Raw genomic sequence first — 17,864 nt, 5'->3', positions numbered from 1 at the left:
CTCTTAACCATATAATGACACAAATGTGACCAGAAGAAGCTGTTCAGGTCTGTCAGGTCCATTGAGAGGTAGCCAAGTGTCATATTTTTAGTGCCAGTAATAGTAACATGGCTCCTGATGCTGCCAGGGGCTGAGTAACTACAACTGGTGATTTCTGTGGGAGTGGAGGATGCTGGGTACCTTGTAGAATTGAGGGTAAATCCATCAAAGAGGTTTTATAAACACCATGGAAAGGCTTTGACCTTCTTCTCAAAGAAATAAACCCCAGCAAAGCTGCTAAAACAACATGAAAGGTTTTATTTAAGCCAACGAAAGCCAAGAGGAGGTTCCAAGCTGAACCAGGCCCTCTGCCCTGAAGGAGGCCGTTCATTGCAGTGTGAGTTATTTCTGTATGTTTGGGAGCAGGCAGAACTGTGCGTACAGAAATTTATTCTCCCCTCTGTTTTTATTAAGGGGAGTGACGTGCATTGTAGGAGTGGGGAAAAATATTCAGAAACGTCACCCTTGTCTTTGAGTTTCCCATCTCTCTTCAGCATAACTTAGCTGTTGAATGAGGAAGCAGGAGTCTGGAGCTGGGATACTGAGGCTTTCATCTGTAGGTGACTGATTCAAATCCTTTTTATTCCTGTGGGAGGGCTACTAAAGAGCTGAGCACAAACAAAATAGGGTGCTCTTTCATTCTAAGGCCAGTGCTTTACCCACCTTCCTTGCCAACTGCATCTTCCCCTTCTGTCCAGGACAGGGGAGTTCAATGTTGCTTTTGAGACCAGAAGAACATTTGGTTTTGCTAATCAGTTGGTGGAAAAGGGGGCGTCTGGGAAGGTATGGTCTGTACAGTGTCTCAGATTTCTCACCCAGCTCGGGCAGCAGAAATCACAGCTACTTCTGGTCGTGGGTCTTCACATAGCACAGCAGGATGCACTACCAGTGCAACATCAGGCCTTGAGAGAGAGTGAAACACAGGACCAGGAGCTGGGAAGTATGGAATTCTAATCCCTGGTCCAGCACTAACAGCTTCTGTGCTATAAGCAGACCACAATTACTCTCTGTCTCTCCTTCTGTATTATGGGGATAATACTGCTTGTGTGTTTCACAGGGCTATTGTGCACATTAATTGGTGTTTGTCAAGTGCTTTGTAGATGAAAAGAGCTGAATTTTATTGCCTAACTCTTAAACGGAGTACCCCGAATATTTTAGATTACCAAAAAAAAAAGTAAGTTATATGATTAGTTTTAATTTTAAATTCAACTAAATGTAGCACCAAAGGAACCATTTAAACAGCTTTAAAGGCTGGAATGCTCCATCTTCTCCATATAGTATAACGTTTCCCAGTTCAAATCCATCTGCATTTTTGAAATGTTGCCCTAGGATTTTCTCCAAATGCAAAGGTCTTTAAATAGTCTGGCTCATTTGTCTTCCCTTTTCTTGTGCGATATTTTTGTGACGTCTGTAGACAATACCATGAACTTCAAAAATTAACTTGCTAATGATCTCTTTATGAGGGGAAACAAGAGCCGTGAGTGGAACATGCCACGGCGGGGGGGTAACAAAACTTTCTTTGGGCGTCCAGGAAATCAGCTACAGTTTCTGGTGCCCTAGGAGGAGAGGCTGGGAATGCAGAAGCTGCTGTGGGTCAGTTGTAACAATACATAGTTGAGGCTGTGCCTGAATTTTGTAGGGAGCCAGTGCTGTAGGGATCGCATCCCCTCTGCTTAGTGTTTTCTCAGATCTGGCATGGGAATGGAGCTTACACTGCCCTTGCTAAAAAGTTAAGGTCCAGTTACTGCACACTTCATATCTGCCCCAAGTTATGGTATAGAGATTTTTCCGCTAAGCATTTAACACGCTGTCAGTACATTTCTAAATTTGCTGCCGTTTAGTCCTGTTTATTACCAAAGCTTCTAAATATGTGAGCTATAATTTTTCTGACAATCACTGACATTTCTTTAATGTTCATTTGGCCTGAGTTTCTTCACCCATTTACTCAAACTCCCTGTTTGTAATTTATCCCCTGTGTTTTCAGACTCTGATTTAACTCTTTTGTTCTGGCTTTGCAACCAGAACATTTGCAGGCCCAAGTTATTAAAGGACAGTCAACCTGAAATCTAGTCCATTTCAAAATTAGTTAAAATTACCTACACCATCAAGCCTTTCTCCAAGTGTTTGTGGTTTTACTATCACATTTCTTTATTTAAATTTAAAAAAAAAAAGCTTCCAGATCTTCACAAATAACAAGAGAGACAAGGAAATAATTTAAACTGACACAACAGATTGTCTTTTGCAGAGAAAATATCTTTCCTTCCCAGTCTTTTGTTATAGTGACCTTGGGTTTTACTGTTACAATAGTAGGTAAACATTTTCAGATGGATGTGTGAATTTGTTTTGAAATTGATAGGCTCCCTTTAAGAAAAACAAAACTTAATTTAACTTAGAGGATTTCCTAGCACAGTCTAATATTCAGGATTTTTTTTGTGGAGTGTATGTTTGAGTGGGAGGGGGGAATGCAGATTTAAAGAATGTGTCTTAAGCTTTGTTGTAAGTGTGTAGTATGTGTTTTTAAAAAAAAATCCACACCGCATTTCTTAAAGCTCAGGTCCTGTGATTAGTCACACAGAGTTCTTAAGCTTTTGTAGCCAATGAATAATAAACAGAATTTGAGCTGCCAGAATAAATCAAACTTAAGATTCATTTAGACTCATTTCTCTAGCAAGTTATGGCAGTTGGATGGTCTCTTCCAAGCCTTAGGAACACAGTAAGCCTTTCTAGGCTTAAACATGCTTATTGAAAAGGGTTTTAGGCAAATGGCATGCCAGGAAGAATTGCTGCTGTTTATTATCCTTTTGGACATTTGCCGTTAAAACTGGCATCTGCAGGTGCACAAGGAGGTCAGGCGTAACTTTTGCCATCTGCTGCATAGCCAAGTTCAAGGGAGAAGCAAGTCCAAGCTTGACCTTGTCTTGTGCTTCTGTACCAAAAGTGGGCAAATACGGTTTGCTGCCGTCTTTTAACTGTCCAGGCTGTAACTCGGGTCGTGTTTTGTGCTGGCAACAGGCAAACTTCGTTCCCAGATGGACCCAAGCCCAGAGTAAGTTACAAAGCAAGATCTTGCTGGGTCAAAGCTGATGCCAGCGGCATGAGGAATCCAGTCCAACAGTAAAAATCTTGACAACAGGCAGGAGTTTGAAGCTTAGTTTTACTATGCGTCTCCACTTTTTCCCCCATGGGTAAACGTTTATTCCAGCCATTATGTTCACATGCCTTGAGCTGAAGATCTGTCAGCATTTCCATTTATAAATCCCTATTTTCTGGGTTTGTGATGCAGTTGTACATCTTCTTTCTTGCTCTGACTTGGCCTCTTAGGTATCAACCCAAGGGTGGATTTATCTGACAAAATCTGAGAAGCATCATTTTGGTCAGGTTTTGGAGGTACACCGTATGCAAACCAAACAGGGCGGCTCTGATTTATCAATTGTGCTTTGGTGATGGTAACTGAAATACTGAGTTCTCTAATGAGCTTGCTTGGCATGTAATTGACAAGGGCTCTGCTCTAAGGAGTTTACAGGCTAACTAGACACATTTGATGCCCAAGATTCATGCAATTCAAATACACATGGAGGTGCAGGCTATGTTGGAGTGGAGATCAGGTTTGTTGGATCTGGAGGAGTAAGTGGAAGTCATGGAGTTCAAGAGATAAGGGCAGCTGTTTGGAGCATAGCGGGTGGAACGAAAGGAGGCATGGAATTGCGTGTGAGAGGTGGAGACAAAAGGTAAAGTTAGAGAGGAACAGGAGCATAGAGGGGTAGAGACTCAACACTTATATATTCTGAAAAAAAATTAGATCAACAAGAGAGAATCATGGCTTGTTTACAGAGGGAAATTTACCGGTACCATTATACAGGTATAGTTATACTGGTATAACTCCTTTTGTGAACACTCTTACTTTGGATCAGTGCCCACGTGGTGTGTTATATCAGTAGTGTAGTGGAACAATTACACTGGGGTAGTTTTGCTGGCCATTTTCCTTGGGGGACAAGAAACTGAGTCCACAATAGGAGCAATGTTGTTTTTAAAATCCTGTCAGCTAACGCGTTTTCCAGTACAACCTATTTTCCTAGTCTCGACAGGACCATAGACTAAGTTAAGAGGTGTCTGTGTGGAGGCTGAGGTGGAGACTTTCAGCAAAACAAATTGTAGGCATAAAAAATAAGTGGTCAATTTTCTGTAGCTCATGCTCCTATTTTCCCAAGGCTTGAGTATAGTTCAGAGCACCTTAATCAGAGATTGTGTTTATCTTTGATGTAAAGTTTACAGTATCCTCAAACATGGACTCATAACAAAGTATGTTTTTTGCCCTTTCCCAAACTGGAGGGATTCACATGTAATGGAAGAAATTGTAAGGTAGGTCACAGTATACAAAAGTCTCTTTGAAAATGCTGCCATTGAGGTTCCTTTGAGTTCTTAGATGAGAGTTTATTTATAACCATACTCTAGATTTTCATTGATTTCAATTGTAAGTGTGGCAAGGAATGAAAGGAGACTTAACTCTCTGCAGTTGAGAATGGGGAGGTTTCCAGAAGTACAAAGCTCTCAGTATCCTGACCGCAGTCCAATTTGTAACATAAAGGATACATTTGGACTCTGAAGAAATAGGACAGATGTGTCAAGTGTCTACAAAATACTTAGCACTGGGCAGTTTTCCAGTGTGAGTAATAACATCCAGTGGAAATGTATATTAGCCAGAATCAAATAAAACTAGCAAGTTTTTACTCCACACCAATCAGCATGTGGAAATCATCTAAGTATTTTAACCATTATTACTCAAGGGGACAGAACAAAGTGGTTCCTAGTGGCCTCAGGCTTTACGGTTCCTAAGCAAGCGACCTATCCCAGCACATTTTTTCTTTCCCCAATGAAACATTGTTCTGTAATAGGGCACAGGCCTCATGTTGTTCCTTTCATCTGAGGATTAAGCTCCACAAGACCCCAGGAAAGATGCGTGGGGATGTTTAGAGATCACTGCACCCACCACTGAAATGTCACCACATTATTGGTAGAAATATGGCAGCTGTTTAATAGAGCGCAACAACTCCACCCATCTTTTTAGGGCTGGAGGTGAAGATGGCTACCATGTCAACTTGAAACTGCAAGAGGAATTTAGAGAGTAGAGTGTAATCCCGTGTTGGATTTTGGCTAGGATGCTATGGGCAACACCCCTATTCCTGCAAAAAAGTGCTAGAACATCCTTTAGTTGCCATAAGTGGCAAGAACATTGGTTTTAAAGGGACACGTTAATTCAAAATTGAATTGGTTTAAAAAAAATAAAAGTTCAGTCATGTCAGGTACTGTCCGACTTCCCCTGCCAGTTATGTGGTTTTACAATCACATTTTCATCTCTTAAAAATGTTTTTCTGTCCTTTGCTGTGCAAAAGACCCACGTGAACAACAAAGGAAAACACCTGACTAACAAGGGGAAACCGTGTAACTGACTATATCCAAAGTGATGTTCTGGGTTACTTGTGGCAATACTGAGGTATGTTCTACACTATAGACCTATATTGGTATAATTACATCACTTAGGGGGTGTGAAAAATCCACACCCCTGAGCAACTAGGCTGACGGGAAAGCTCTCTCCCATCGGCTTCGAGCGTCTTCATTAAAAACGCTACCGTGCTGCAGCTGCATCAGTGGAGCTGTGTGGATATTGCGGTTTAGGTGTAGCCTTGCCCTAAATAAACACATCTTTTTCAGACAGGGTCATCTTTCTGTGCCCAGTGCCCCTTTAAACTGGGGGAAGTGGGGAAGGGAACAGCTTTGCTGGGGAGAAATCCTAGTGATGGTGTTTTTAAAAAAAAAAAAAAAAAAAAGTTGACCGGATGGTTATTTTCCTGTTGCACCTCATGGAGAAAAAAGTGAAGGGCTTGTGGTTTGGTAGCAAGCCATGTGCTTTTCCCCACCTTGTTTGTGTGATGTTTTAGTTGTGGAGTATGGGGAAAACCCTGGGGTAACCTGTGTTTACAGTGTGGTTCTCTGTCCCCCTCTAATGACCGGGCCTGGCTTTGACCTAATAGACTGGGGTCTATTCGCTCTGGCAACAGAGGCTCATGTTTTTACATCTGGAAGGTCCAGGTTCAGACCATGCTGCCAACAATGGGCCAGGGATGTCATGTAACACCTGCAAAAAGCTAAGTGGCTTCTCTATTGATCAGCTCTGTCTTTGGTTCACTCCAAAACTCTGCAGAATCCTCGTGACCAGAAAAAATCCGTGGACACGCTGAAGAAAAGATTTCACTTTTGAAACTCTGATTTTATGGTTTCTGAGGTATTGACTCTCCGACGCTATTCTTGGAGCTGGCATGCTAGTTAACAGGCTGATGCACATGGCTGTCAGTTGTTTCCTACTCGAATCCAGAAGTTGTTTTTAAGTCTTGCAGAGACAGAAGATAAGAGTATAATGTTATAACCAAAGGATGCAGAGCCACTCCTTCTCTGGTGCTGAGCACAGTGATGGTGCCTCTCATGCACTGTCCAGGTCATAGTAATTCCCTACGTGTTGAGCAGTTGAGGCTAAATTCATTAATGTTTGGGTGGCTTGCAGGCTCCTGTAATGAGCAGCATAAGAAAAGCCTATAATTAGCAGTAGCTGTTCTTCGGGCTTTGGTGACTGATGCCTCTGGCTCTCCTGCCCCACCTTTAAAGAAAAGTGTTGGTGGTAGGCACTAGTGCAGGGCCGTTGCTCCTACCCCAATCGTTTGTGTGGTGCTTCGTTGGGCATTGGGGTGTAGATGGCTTATGTCTGCTGCCTAAGCAGGTGAACATACATCTAATTAAATGGGAGGAGGTGATGCAGCTGATGTTTTAATCCAGTAAATTGGTACAATTGTCCAGCCAGATTGGGAAAAACAGGCCGAGAGAAATGGAATGATGCAGGATCTAGATTTCATTATTGCATTTTGTAAACGGCTGAGTCAAGTTCCCAGAAAAGCCGGTCACAACATTTCCAGCTACATTTAATTTTGTGGAAATCTGCTCTTTTGTGAAGATGTATCTATTTTGATAAAATTCTCATCTGGGTAAGGTTCAGAAAAGAGCTAGATAAGTTCATGGAGGATAGGTCCATCAATGGCTGTGAGCCAGGATAGCCAGGGATTGATGTTTGCCAGAGGCTGGGAATGGGTGACAGGATGGATCGCTTGATGAGTGCCTATTCTGAAGCACCTGGCATTGGCCAGTGTCAGAAGACAGGATACTGGGCTACATGGACCATTGGTCTGACCCAGTACGGCCATTCTTATGTAGCTCTTCTGGATCAAAACAAGGCAAAATGCAAGCTTGAGACTCTGCAGTGACTGTTAAAGCAACAGCACATCATGCATTTTTTGTAGAACAGATTAGAAATGCTGTCCTCCAAATGAAATAATCTTGATGGATGGTTGTAGGTCTTGGAGTACAGATTGGAAGATGTGTGTCAAACCCAGGAGAATACTACTGCTCTTACGTTATCTCTGTCCAAGTCCATGATTAAAATGCAGTTATCACGGAATAGGAGGGTGGAATTTCAATAAAATACAGTGTGGGCGTTTGTTATCACTTATCTGGAGTGATCCTGCTGAGTTTTTCAATAACTTCATACTGTTATGGGTAAGCGTTAAAGTGGGCCAGTGACTATAGTTTATAGAAAATGTTACCCAGGAGACTGGCAGTGGATAGCAAATTTGGCAGTAGTAAGGTTAGCTGATACTGAATCTGAAGGGTGGTGAGATGAAAGGATAGCCCTCCTTTCCTTTCACCACCTCCTAATAATGACCAGGTCTTATCAAGAGCTTGATAACAGATTTGTATTTTAGTACAAGATGCTGGCCCTTTCCTTGTTTCTTTTGGAGATCTTTAAAAAAGAACCTCTTGTAGCCCTTGATCCTGCTAACACTTACGCACGTGCTTCACTTCCTGAGCTAGAGTAACCTGTATTCATTCATGGTAGCAAAGTTAAGCATGCATATAACCACTTGCAGAATCAGGACCCTATTGGTTAGTTTTTTAGAGAGAGGTCTGTCTATTTTTATCTTCGGCTGTTTCCTCCTGTTGTTTTTGATAACTGAAGTGGACAGGACTTCAAAAAGCAGCTTGTCATTCCCACACCATCTATTTTGTCTAAGTACCATAGGGTAAAAATAACAAAGTAATCTTTAACTCAGGATACTTATAGTTAGTAATACTGCTTAGACCTCGCATAGCACTCTGCATCTTTAAATCGCCATCCACACGTTCTTCGCGAATGTGCAGTGCAGCTGTCACGTTACGGCAAGATGCCCAACGTCTTAAAAGCTCTTATCAAAGCCACCTCTATCAAAATACCTGCATGTGAGCTGCAAGGTACGATGGATGGTGTGCAAAGTGGGGTGTTGGCAGGGGATGAAGGCAGAATTAAGTGGCTTGGGTGGCTGGGAATTTTCCTGCCATCTAACGTTTGCGCTCTAACTATAATGTAAATATGGAATTTTTGGCTTTCTTACCTTATGGTTTTTGAGAAAATGCCAAAATTCTCTCAAATAATTGACAGATACTTCAGTTTACTTAAGCTTTTTTTTTGGTCAGTGAATTCTAAATAATGCAAGTAATCCATGTGAAGTGACACTTCACAGTTAAGGTTGGATTCTGATTCCCGTACTCACTTTGAATGGCATCTCACTGGTTGAATAGCCACAGCTGGATGACCTGCAGAGTAAGGTGCTGCTCGGTGTGAGGAAAGGCGGCAAATTCTGGTTCTGAATGTAGCTCTTTTATAAGGTGCTTTACATCTCCAAAGACTTTTTAGAAACACTAATTAGTAATTAAGGCAAGAAATAATCTTTTGATATTTGTAACAAAAAGTAATGTGAAGAACTTTCCTGTAAAAGTAGATACAAAGGGATGCCGTTTCCACGGGCGGTATCACCGAGCTCTTTAGAAGCATAACTAAAGCAAATATAGTGCACCCTGCAAACAGCTTGTGTGCATCCTTCAATGTCTAGAACTTGCTGCAGTGAGCATGGGCATCTGTCAGTTAATGCACTGGGGCTGTCATTTTATTTACTTGTGAAATGTCCTTGGTGTTTGACCATCCCCCTGATAGCCACTGATGGTGCTCTGACTGGAGCTCAGTTTAGCTAATTTCATCGCTTGGCCAGATCTGGCCTCTGTATCTCTTTATTTAGAGCTCTGTTTTCAACATCCCTCTTGGCTTCCATGATGTGAGTTTACTTTAGGAAGTGGTTGCAACCCTGGTTCAGCACCTAAGTGGCATTGTAAACATAAAACATGGTTTGTTGCTATTTTTTTTTAAATTTAAAACATATTGAAACTTATGGACTTCTTTCCTTTGCTGTCAGAGCTCAAGCTTTGTTGTGTGAATAAAACAGGAACCACTCTACAGATTGCCGGGCATCTCTGCATCTGTCAATATTGCATTGTTACTTACAAAAACAGAAAGGGAACCTGGAACTGAGAGATCCGCAATGTGTTTCATGTGTTCTTAATGGTTTCCCTGTGTTTCTGTATGCCTGACTCTGGGCTACACAAATGTTACTCTCCTTGGGGGCTGTCCTTCTTTTGCTGTTTCTCTGTTATAGCGCCCTATGGCATGATTTTGGTGCAGAGAGTTCGTATTTTTAGATCTCGGTGATGAGAAAAGAGCAGCCGGACAAGGAAGTGCCCATACAGCAATTTATTTACGCAGCATTTCAAGCTATGAGAGTTACAAATCTTAAGCTATTGCAAGCTAACAGTTGGGAATTGGGCGCTTACCAGCACAAGGGTGAGGAGGCCCATTCTTCACCCTATGAAGTGAGTTGCAACCAGGGAGCCAACCAACCCAGGGCATCCGGTCACACATCGACGGATCCACGGAGAGCCTCAACAGAGCAGCACCCGGGGGTCCCTATTATACCCCTTACCCGTACTCCAAGCAATGGGCTTCACCTAGCAATAGGTTACGGATGTCTCAATCCACTTGGGGATTGGGCCTTAACGCTTAGTTTCCGTTATTCTATTGGCAGTTAGCTAGGAACCAATCCGCAATAAGATGACATTAGCTGTTTATCGCCAAAGATGACCTTTAGATTATGCTGTGGTCAGCTTACTTCTATTTTTCATCCCAAGGGTATTTTCAGGCCCGGAGACAGTTCCTCTTCTCCCTTAGGGGCTTTCCAGAGGGTAGTTTCAAGCCCGGCTCTTGAGAGGCCTAACTCTTGCTTACAAGCCTGCTATTACTTTTAGGGCCTGGCCTCGCCATGCTAAGCTGGTCTCGCGTCACAATGGTCTTGCACGCCCTACAGGGGGAAGTTCTTCTTTTTATTCATTATTTGTATTACAGTATTAGCTAGAATCTGAAACCAAGATCCCCGTTATGCTAGGTGCTGTGCGTACACCTTGTAAAAGAGTGTTGCCCTGAAGAGCTAACTTTCTAGTTAAACAAGATTTATAAGGAATGGAAGAAATTTAAACTTAAATATTATGATCCCCATTTTACAGAAGGGGAACTGAGCCCCAGAGACAATGAAGTGGAAGTTTGTGGCAAAGCCAGGATTAAACACAGATTTCCTGAGGCCTAGGCCAGTGCTTTAACTAAAAAGCCGGCTTCTCCCTTCATTTAGCAGCTTATTCATTTAGCAAACACAGCATGTTCACTTCCTCTGTCCCCCAGGTAACACACTTAATACTTTTTCCATTGATGGCACCTCTTTATCACTTTTTTTTGGTAGTAGATATTTTCTTCTCCTGATCCACTGTAAATAAATTGATCAGTGGAAGTTTTAAGTGTCTCTCCAGTTTCACTAGATAGATGGAAAATATTATGGTGGTCTTAAACATATTGACATACTAGTTTGTAACAAATAGAAACCAATTCTTAGAGCTCTTTACTCAGGCACTTAGCATCCCATTATAAAATTAACATTGAGCCATTGACCACAAAGAAGAAAATCCTATCCAATTTATTAAAAAAATAAATAAAAATTGGGAAAAATTCCTTGTCTTGGGTCTTTCTATTCAACATTGGAACAATACAATTGTATATTGGCCTCTGATAGACTAACTGAATTGTATGTGTAGTAAAAACGATGCCAAATTTGCTCTAGGGAGCAACTGCATAGTTCCTTTGAAAGTGGAAACTGAGCGTGAACCCTTTCCTTCTCTCACAGGCTCTTGAGGAGGCCCAGAAAGCCATTCAGCAACTCTTTGGTAAGATTAAAGATATCAAAGACAAGGCTGAAAAATCAGAGCAAATGGTGAGTGGTAGTTTCTTCATGGTCTTTTAAAGGGAGCGGGAGATGGTCTTTTTTGTTCCCAGCGTTGGTTGTGTCCCCACCCTAATGATCGCACATCGGTAGCACATGCTATTGAGAGTTCATTCTGGCTCTAGCACTACATGCTGTATGTAGGTTATGCCCTTGTCTTATATTAATGTGGCCCTAGAAGATAGCAAGGTTCCAATCCCGGAGAGGACAGGGCTTTTTACATCCTCTCCTTACAGATTTGCTGCAGTGGTTTTGAGGTTTAATCCGTCTCTTGTTTTTAATCCACTAGGTTAAAGAAATCACACGAGATATCAAGCAACTAGATCACGCCAAGCGGCATCTGACCACCTCCATCACGACCCTCAATCACCTACACATGCTGGCTGGGGGTGTGGATTCACTTGAGTAAGCCACAGGGACTTTCAGTGGGGCTTTTATAAATAGGAGGCTTTCCAGCTGTCTTTTGGAGCACTGTGCAGCATTCTGAACAGTTCTGTATTAGCTGCTGCTTCTTCCAGCAAACGTGCGCTCCCAGAATTCGCAATGGCTATTATAAATTGTGTTGACAAGTCCTTTCTGCACATTCCCAATAGGTCCTGCAATCCCTGTCCTGTATGAATAGGAACCACTGGTTGCAACATTGGACCCTTGAGTTGTCACTGACTGTCAGCATTAGAGTACCATAGTTGCTAGGCCGGTGAATAATATTGTTCCATTCAGTCCGATGTCCTAATTCTAAGTGTGGCCATTACAAATTAGAGCATCCCTCATGTGGTATTTGAGATTAGTGAAATGAATCTATTTATTTATTTAGTTGCTTGCCAGGTGCCCACCACTAGTGTATCTAGGCGCTGTTACATAGATTACAAAATAGGTTTAATGTTCCTTCAAGAGAAGGGAACTAGTTTTTCTCTTCCGCCTGCATTTTGAAAGTGCACTTTATCAGTAGTAGTCTCTGGTTGGTTTACGTGAGGAGCACGCTGCTGGGGTAACTCACAGGTTTTTCTTTTTGATGAGATGAGTTTTGCACGCAGCTGGAAAGTTGCAAGACGGGCTGGGCCTGGTCTGCATGGTGGTGAATTACCCAGCTGAGAGCCTGCTGCAAAGAACCTTACGTTGCTAGACACTTGGAGTTGAAATTCAGCCTTCCCAGCTGTACAGAGCCAGAAGGATGCAGAAAAAGAAATAATTCAATATGACTTTTCCATTGTTTGCTCATGAAAGACATTAACAATAAAGTCAAAGCCAACATCTTTTCAATATGATGATTCTCTTCCCTATGAGGCTCTAACACATACTCTTCTGGGATGAGAAATAGTTTGATTTGGGTCAATATGGCAAAATACATTTACTGCCTTCAAACCATATTGCGAAGTTGATGCATTCAATAGTTTACATGTTCTTTGCCAAGTGTTACTTTTGACATCTGTATTTTTGAAGCATTATTAGCTGTATGCTGTCTCTGTTTATTTTAGCATCAGTTAAAACAAATTCTAATGCCGCAGTGGAATGTTAATGAACATTTGTGTATTTTAGAAAAATAAATTTCAATATGCATTGCTGTGACCCAGAGGAAGATGAGGTAATCTATGGACTTGCCACCCAAGAACTGCCTTTTTCATTGAGCCTGGTTTTATAATCTCTGATTTCCTCTTTAGGGCTATGACCAGACGGAGACAGTACGGAGAAGTTGCTAATCTCCTACAAGGTGTTGTGAATGTGCTAGAGCACTTCAACAAATATATGGGGATTCCACAGATACGACAGCTTTCTGAAAGGTAAAATAAGTCTTTGTGCACTTCACATGCCTGCGGGGAAAGGAAGTTAGAAAATGCATTGCACAGGGTAACTTTTCCAAGAATTTAGAAGCTGGATACATTCTTTAAAGTTTATATCCAGCCAAAATTGATGGTTTAAAATTGGATGCAACTAGTTCATCTTTTTAATGGTCCGTTTTATTCATAACAATGATTAATATGTATACAATTTATACAATTCATAAATGACCTGGGTTTCCCATTGCCAGCTTTTTAATAGGCATAGTGTTTAATTGATTAACAGTGAACATAGTTTTATGTGACCTCATATGAATCAGTATTTGTAATAAACCCAGAGCTGATGTTTTCCACCACTTTCTTAGCCTCATTACTTTGGCCCAGAAGCATAACACAAAGTAGAAGATATGTACATTTAAAACAAAATAATGCTCAGGCTAGTTTCTGCCTTGATTCCGCCTGACTTCTGTGGTGTTGTACAGAGCTTAAGCCAGGGCAGAACTTTTCCCCATAGCGTTGAGTCTAGAGCTTCGTGTGTGTCTGAGTCCCATTGGTTCATGCAGCTGGAATCATCATTTTCTTTCCTCAAAATAAGCTACTGGCTCGCTTGGCTCTGAGCTCAGCAATCCTGGTGCAAATTGAGGTTTGCAACAACCACCCCACCAAGAAAGAAAAAAAATTGGACAAAACACGCTTGGTTCTGTTGTGAAACTTTTTCACCCTGTTTGGTCACAGTACCATTTTCCTGGAATTGATTTAACAGAAAGATGAACAAACTGCAAGATGAACTTGTGGTCTTCCCTGCATTGCTGCGTTGGATACTCAGCCTTGATCTCTGGTTGCTTACTTCTTGAATTAGCAATGTATCTTGTCACCCAATAATACCCCCTTCTAGCTGATTAAGGATCAGTGCTGACTGGCCCACCCAAACCTCCTTGGGATGGGATGGTTTCAGTTGGGAATTTGAGGATGGGGCTGAGAAAACGTCTAGGAGACAGGGATGACTTTAAGGTGGGATGGATGAAATCCAAAGCGACTCTAAAATGAACTGCCACAGCTGGTATGTTTTACCAATCTCTTACTCCTTGGTGGTTAAAATGAACAGAACTGTGTTCAGAACTCCCTGAGTTGGTGCTAAAAGCAGATCTAAAGAATCAAATTAAAACTGTGCTGCTAGCATTCCTGCAGGGATGGACTGGCAGTGTTTTTATAGTAATGTGAACGCATAGTCTTTAGCCTAATGTTTGCTTTTTGCGTGCATGTGGCTGCCATTCTCAAACATCAAAGCCAGGGCTTTGTATACGAGTGGGGCTTGCAGGATCTCTGCAGATGCAGTGTTTCGAGTGGCTTTTGATGGTGTCTTTCCTAGGGAAAGCAGCTAGCTGTCCAAGGCTGTATAGCATTACAGACAATATTGGTGTAATTGGTTTGGTGCGGCTGCATGCTGAAAACATACAGGCAGAATTTGGGAGCTCCTTTGTCCTGTGCTGACCCTTCTCCCAGAAAACCCAGTGGGGATGCATGAGACAGGAGTGTTTCACCCCACTTCAGGCACCCTTCAGAGTCTACAGAGAGGCCTGGGGATAACAAGCACGTGCCCTGGTTTAGCAAAGCACTTAACCTCAGGCTTAACTTCAAGCACTTGCTTAAGCCTTGTCATCATCCATGAGTTCTAAGCAAATTCTTAAATGCTTTACTGAATTGAGGCCATGGTCCGTGTACACACCGTACCCCAGCAATAGCACGTATGCCCTTGTTCTTCCAGATTGCTCCTCCTGTATGTAGTACCAATGCAGGGAGCCGTGGATGACTATTGCTGCCCGTTAGACAGCCATGCATTAATGCTGCTTTTGCATCTAATATGTGTAGCTGCTTATGCAGTGGGCCAGAATTTGGCCCATAGTTCCCTTTCTAATGTGTAGCCGTTGATTTTACAGTGGCTTGGACTGAAAAATTACAATTTTTTTGTAATGCTGGTAAAAGACAAAGCGGTGTCAAGTCACACCAGAAAGTCTGCTGGGGCGCCGTGAAGAAAATGTTTTTATTTTCTAAGATAAGGGGATGAGACACTTAGGGAAAGTCTGTTCTTACTATTTTTAAGATCCTCTTTGCAGGATTTTTCTTTCTCTGTTTAGACGGTTATAGATGCACCATCTGGTAATGATAGAAGTGGTCATTTGTGGGGTGAAAGAAGAGCTACACCCAGTACGTTGCTGGAATCTCTTTTGTACTTTGACAGGCAGCAAATTATTGTAATATGATTTATTCTGTAATGCCTGACTGTGAATTTGATTACACATGTCCCTATTCCAGCATGAGTTGGATTTTGCATTTCTTCTTTCTTGCTTGGAAATGTTTTAATGATTAATGTAATGAAGCAAATTTGCTTAGCTTTATCACTGTTTTCATTCTTTCAAGTTATCGTTTTTGGTGTCCCCATTCATTTGTTCTTTTTGATTAATAATCAACGCAACCCAAAGTGGACCGAGGGGCTTGGATGTTTGTGAAATCAAGCAATGCGTCTTAAGAGTAGAGTCGGGTGAAGAACTAAACCGATAATACTAATGATTTGAATATTTTATTTATTAAATTGCTACATGACTATTTGACTAGCTCTCTTGTTCAGAGTGAATGAGATGAAGCCAAATATGAAAACTAGGGGGAAAAAAAGGGACAGCTGAAAACTACTGGGTGGATTTTAGCAAGTAATATGGTTTTAATTTAAGTTCTTGCTGCTGCCAAACTTAATTGTATCTCATTTAACTGTTGTATGTCTACAGTCTCTTGTAAGTAACGGATCAGGTGCTTATAAGAGATTTGATTGGATCCTCTTCTGTTCAGGTTCTCAGACGATGATTTAGATGGATTTATCGAGTATCAGATTTTGCATTCAAGTTCAGATATTTTTTCCAGCCATGCTTCTAAAAACAACTACTAATATGGTGAATTAAAGGATGCTGATTACAGTAAACAGAGATACTGTTATCTCTCATTTCTGCTCTGTTTTCTATCTGCGGAGGGAGGATATAATTAGTGGTCAGAAACCCACCCATGCAAGTGGTTTAAAAAGATTTGCAGATAGTGGAAAAAAGCCTGGAAAATATTTAAAAGAGACAATTATAAGTCTACTGCAGAAAAACAGGCTAGTTCAGCCTCTTTTTATCTCAGCAGGCTGCCAGGCGCAGTCTAATATTTCTGGTAGCTTTGGCAAAAGAAATTGTGGTTTCTAGTAATTTACTGTTATTTGAAACTTAGTTAAGTTATTTAAAAAAAAAAAATGGAGGGGGATAGGAGAGAAACAAAGCATTTGCTAATACACATGTAGCCAAAGGTTTGAGGCATGTGTGAGAAGTCACGGGGAAATGCCCAGCACGGGGAAATGCCTAGTCGTACTGTTTAGGTTCAAGATGGCTGCTTTGCAGCCATCCCAGCACTCTGCTTGCTGGGAATCAGGTAAAGGGATGTTGTCAGCATAAAATGAACAGTAATAAACCTCCAAAACTGGGTTAAGCTAACAACATCTGGAATGGCTAAAACTGCTGAAATTTTCAACTTCTAATTTATATTTTTATTGGTGCTATTAGTTTAGTCTTTGCATTTCAGCTTGGGCAGTGAAACCAGACAAGGCCACAATTTTGTAAATGCTTAAATGTGTGCTCTCTGTTTGACACATGCAAGTAGGCGTGGGACTGCTAACACAAGTGAAGTCACTCACGTGTGTAAGTGTGGCAGGATTGAGGCCTCAATCACTACACTTCCTATTTCCCTGTACTAGAATTTTGAGTTTGTCACGATGAGGGGAACGTTTAAATAAAATATAAGAGAATAAAACGTGTCATCCTTGACTTCTTTTAAAAAGATATTTCTGTTCGTGTTAGATTTTTGTTGAAACCCCTTTTAAAGCTTTGATTCAGCAAAGCACATGCATGACTTTAAGCACATGAGCATTCCCATTGCAGTCACTGGGACTACTCACGCGCTTAAAGTTAAGCTCATCCTTAAGTACTTTCCTGAATTAGTGCCTAAAACAACAAAACCCAAAGCTGTGTCTATAACCACTTGACAGGGCCTCTTTAATTCTTTCAGCTTTTAAAAAGCCAGCAGTTCTCCTGTTCTGAGGTTCCTTTGTACTTTGTATTGCAGCTGGAGTCAAATGCTAATATTACTATATCCTGTCAAATCTAAGGAAACAGGAATCACAGCAGACAGGTCCACATGTTCATATAAAGTCTTTTATTCACATGGCTCCAGACATGTTTTGAGCCCAAAAGCTCGTTTATTTGTTGATCCATTAAAAGATGCCGCTTTCTCAATCCACATTTTTTTCCTCGAGGATCAAGAGATCTGATCCTCCAGTCCTTCCTCCCATGAGTTACTCATCTGACTTGAACAAGCTTACATGCATGAGTCAGGGCTTTTGGAGTGGGTCTCTCTATTGCTACAATTCCCCTCCCCCCTCAGGGGGAATATATAATTGTATTATATTAATATCATTCCTTTAATATCTGGACTGGAGCTGATTGGAAATTTTCCAACCAAACAATCAGGCAGCCCTGGGGAGCAGCTGGGTTAGAAGTCTAGAAGCCCTGGGGTCCCCAGTCTTGGGCAGCATTCACTGGAACCACAGACCCTGCCAGCTCCGGCAACTGCTGACTGAAATTGGTGAGATTCTTGTCAGTCTAAGTCAGCCATTCTGGGCAACCTATTTGTTTCAGAAACACCTTCTATTGGTGTTTCCTAAAGGATTTTTTCCAAAATTTCCAGATCTCAGAATTTGGTGCAAGTCCGAAATGCCAAATTTCAGTCAGCTCTGATCTTG

General features: G+C 41.5%; 1 protein-coding gene across 1 annotated transcript in view; it reads left to right on the top strand.

The window, feature by feature from the left end:
- Positions 1-17,864, top strand: part of VPS53 (VPS53 subunit of GARP complex) — an 80,662-nt gene that overhangs the window by 10,770 nt on the left and 52,028 nt on the right. The window contains exons 5-7 of the mRNA XM_067565776.1: positions 11,175-11,261; positions 11,560-11,675; positions 12,929-13,048. Of these exons, the coding sequence (XP_067421877.1) occupies positions 11,175-11,261; positions 11,560-11,675; positions 12,929-13,048 (323 nt within the window). The remainder of the gene's footprint in view (positions 1-11,174; positions 11,262-11,559; positions 11,676-12,928; positions 13,049-17,864) is intronic.

Source organism: Emydura macquarii, unplaced genomic scaffold, assembly GCF_026122565.2.
Source record: "Emydura macquarii macquarii isolate MOO-44397 ecotype Brisbane River unplaced genomic scaffold, CSIRO-AGI_Emac_v2 contig_2699, whole genome shotgun sequence".
NCBI classification, from domain to species: Eukaryota; Metazoa; Chordata; order Testudines; family Chelidae; genus Emydura; species Emydura macquarii.
This window is presented reverse-complemented; position numbering and strand designations above follow the sequence as displayed.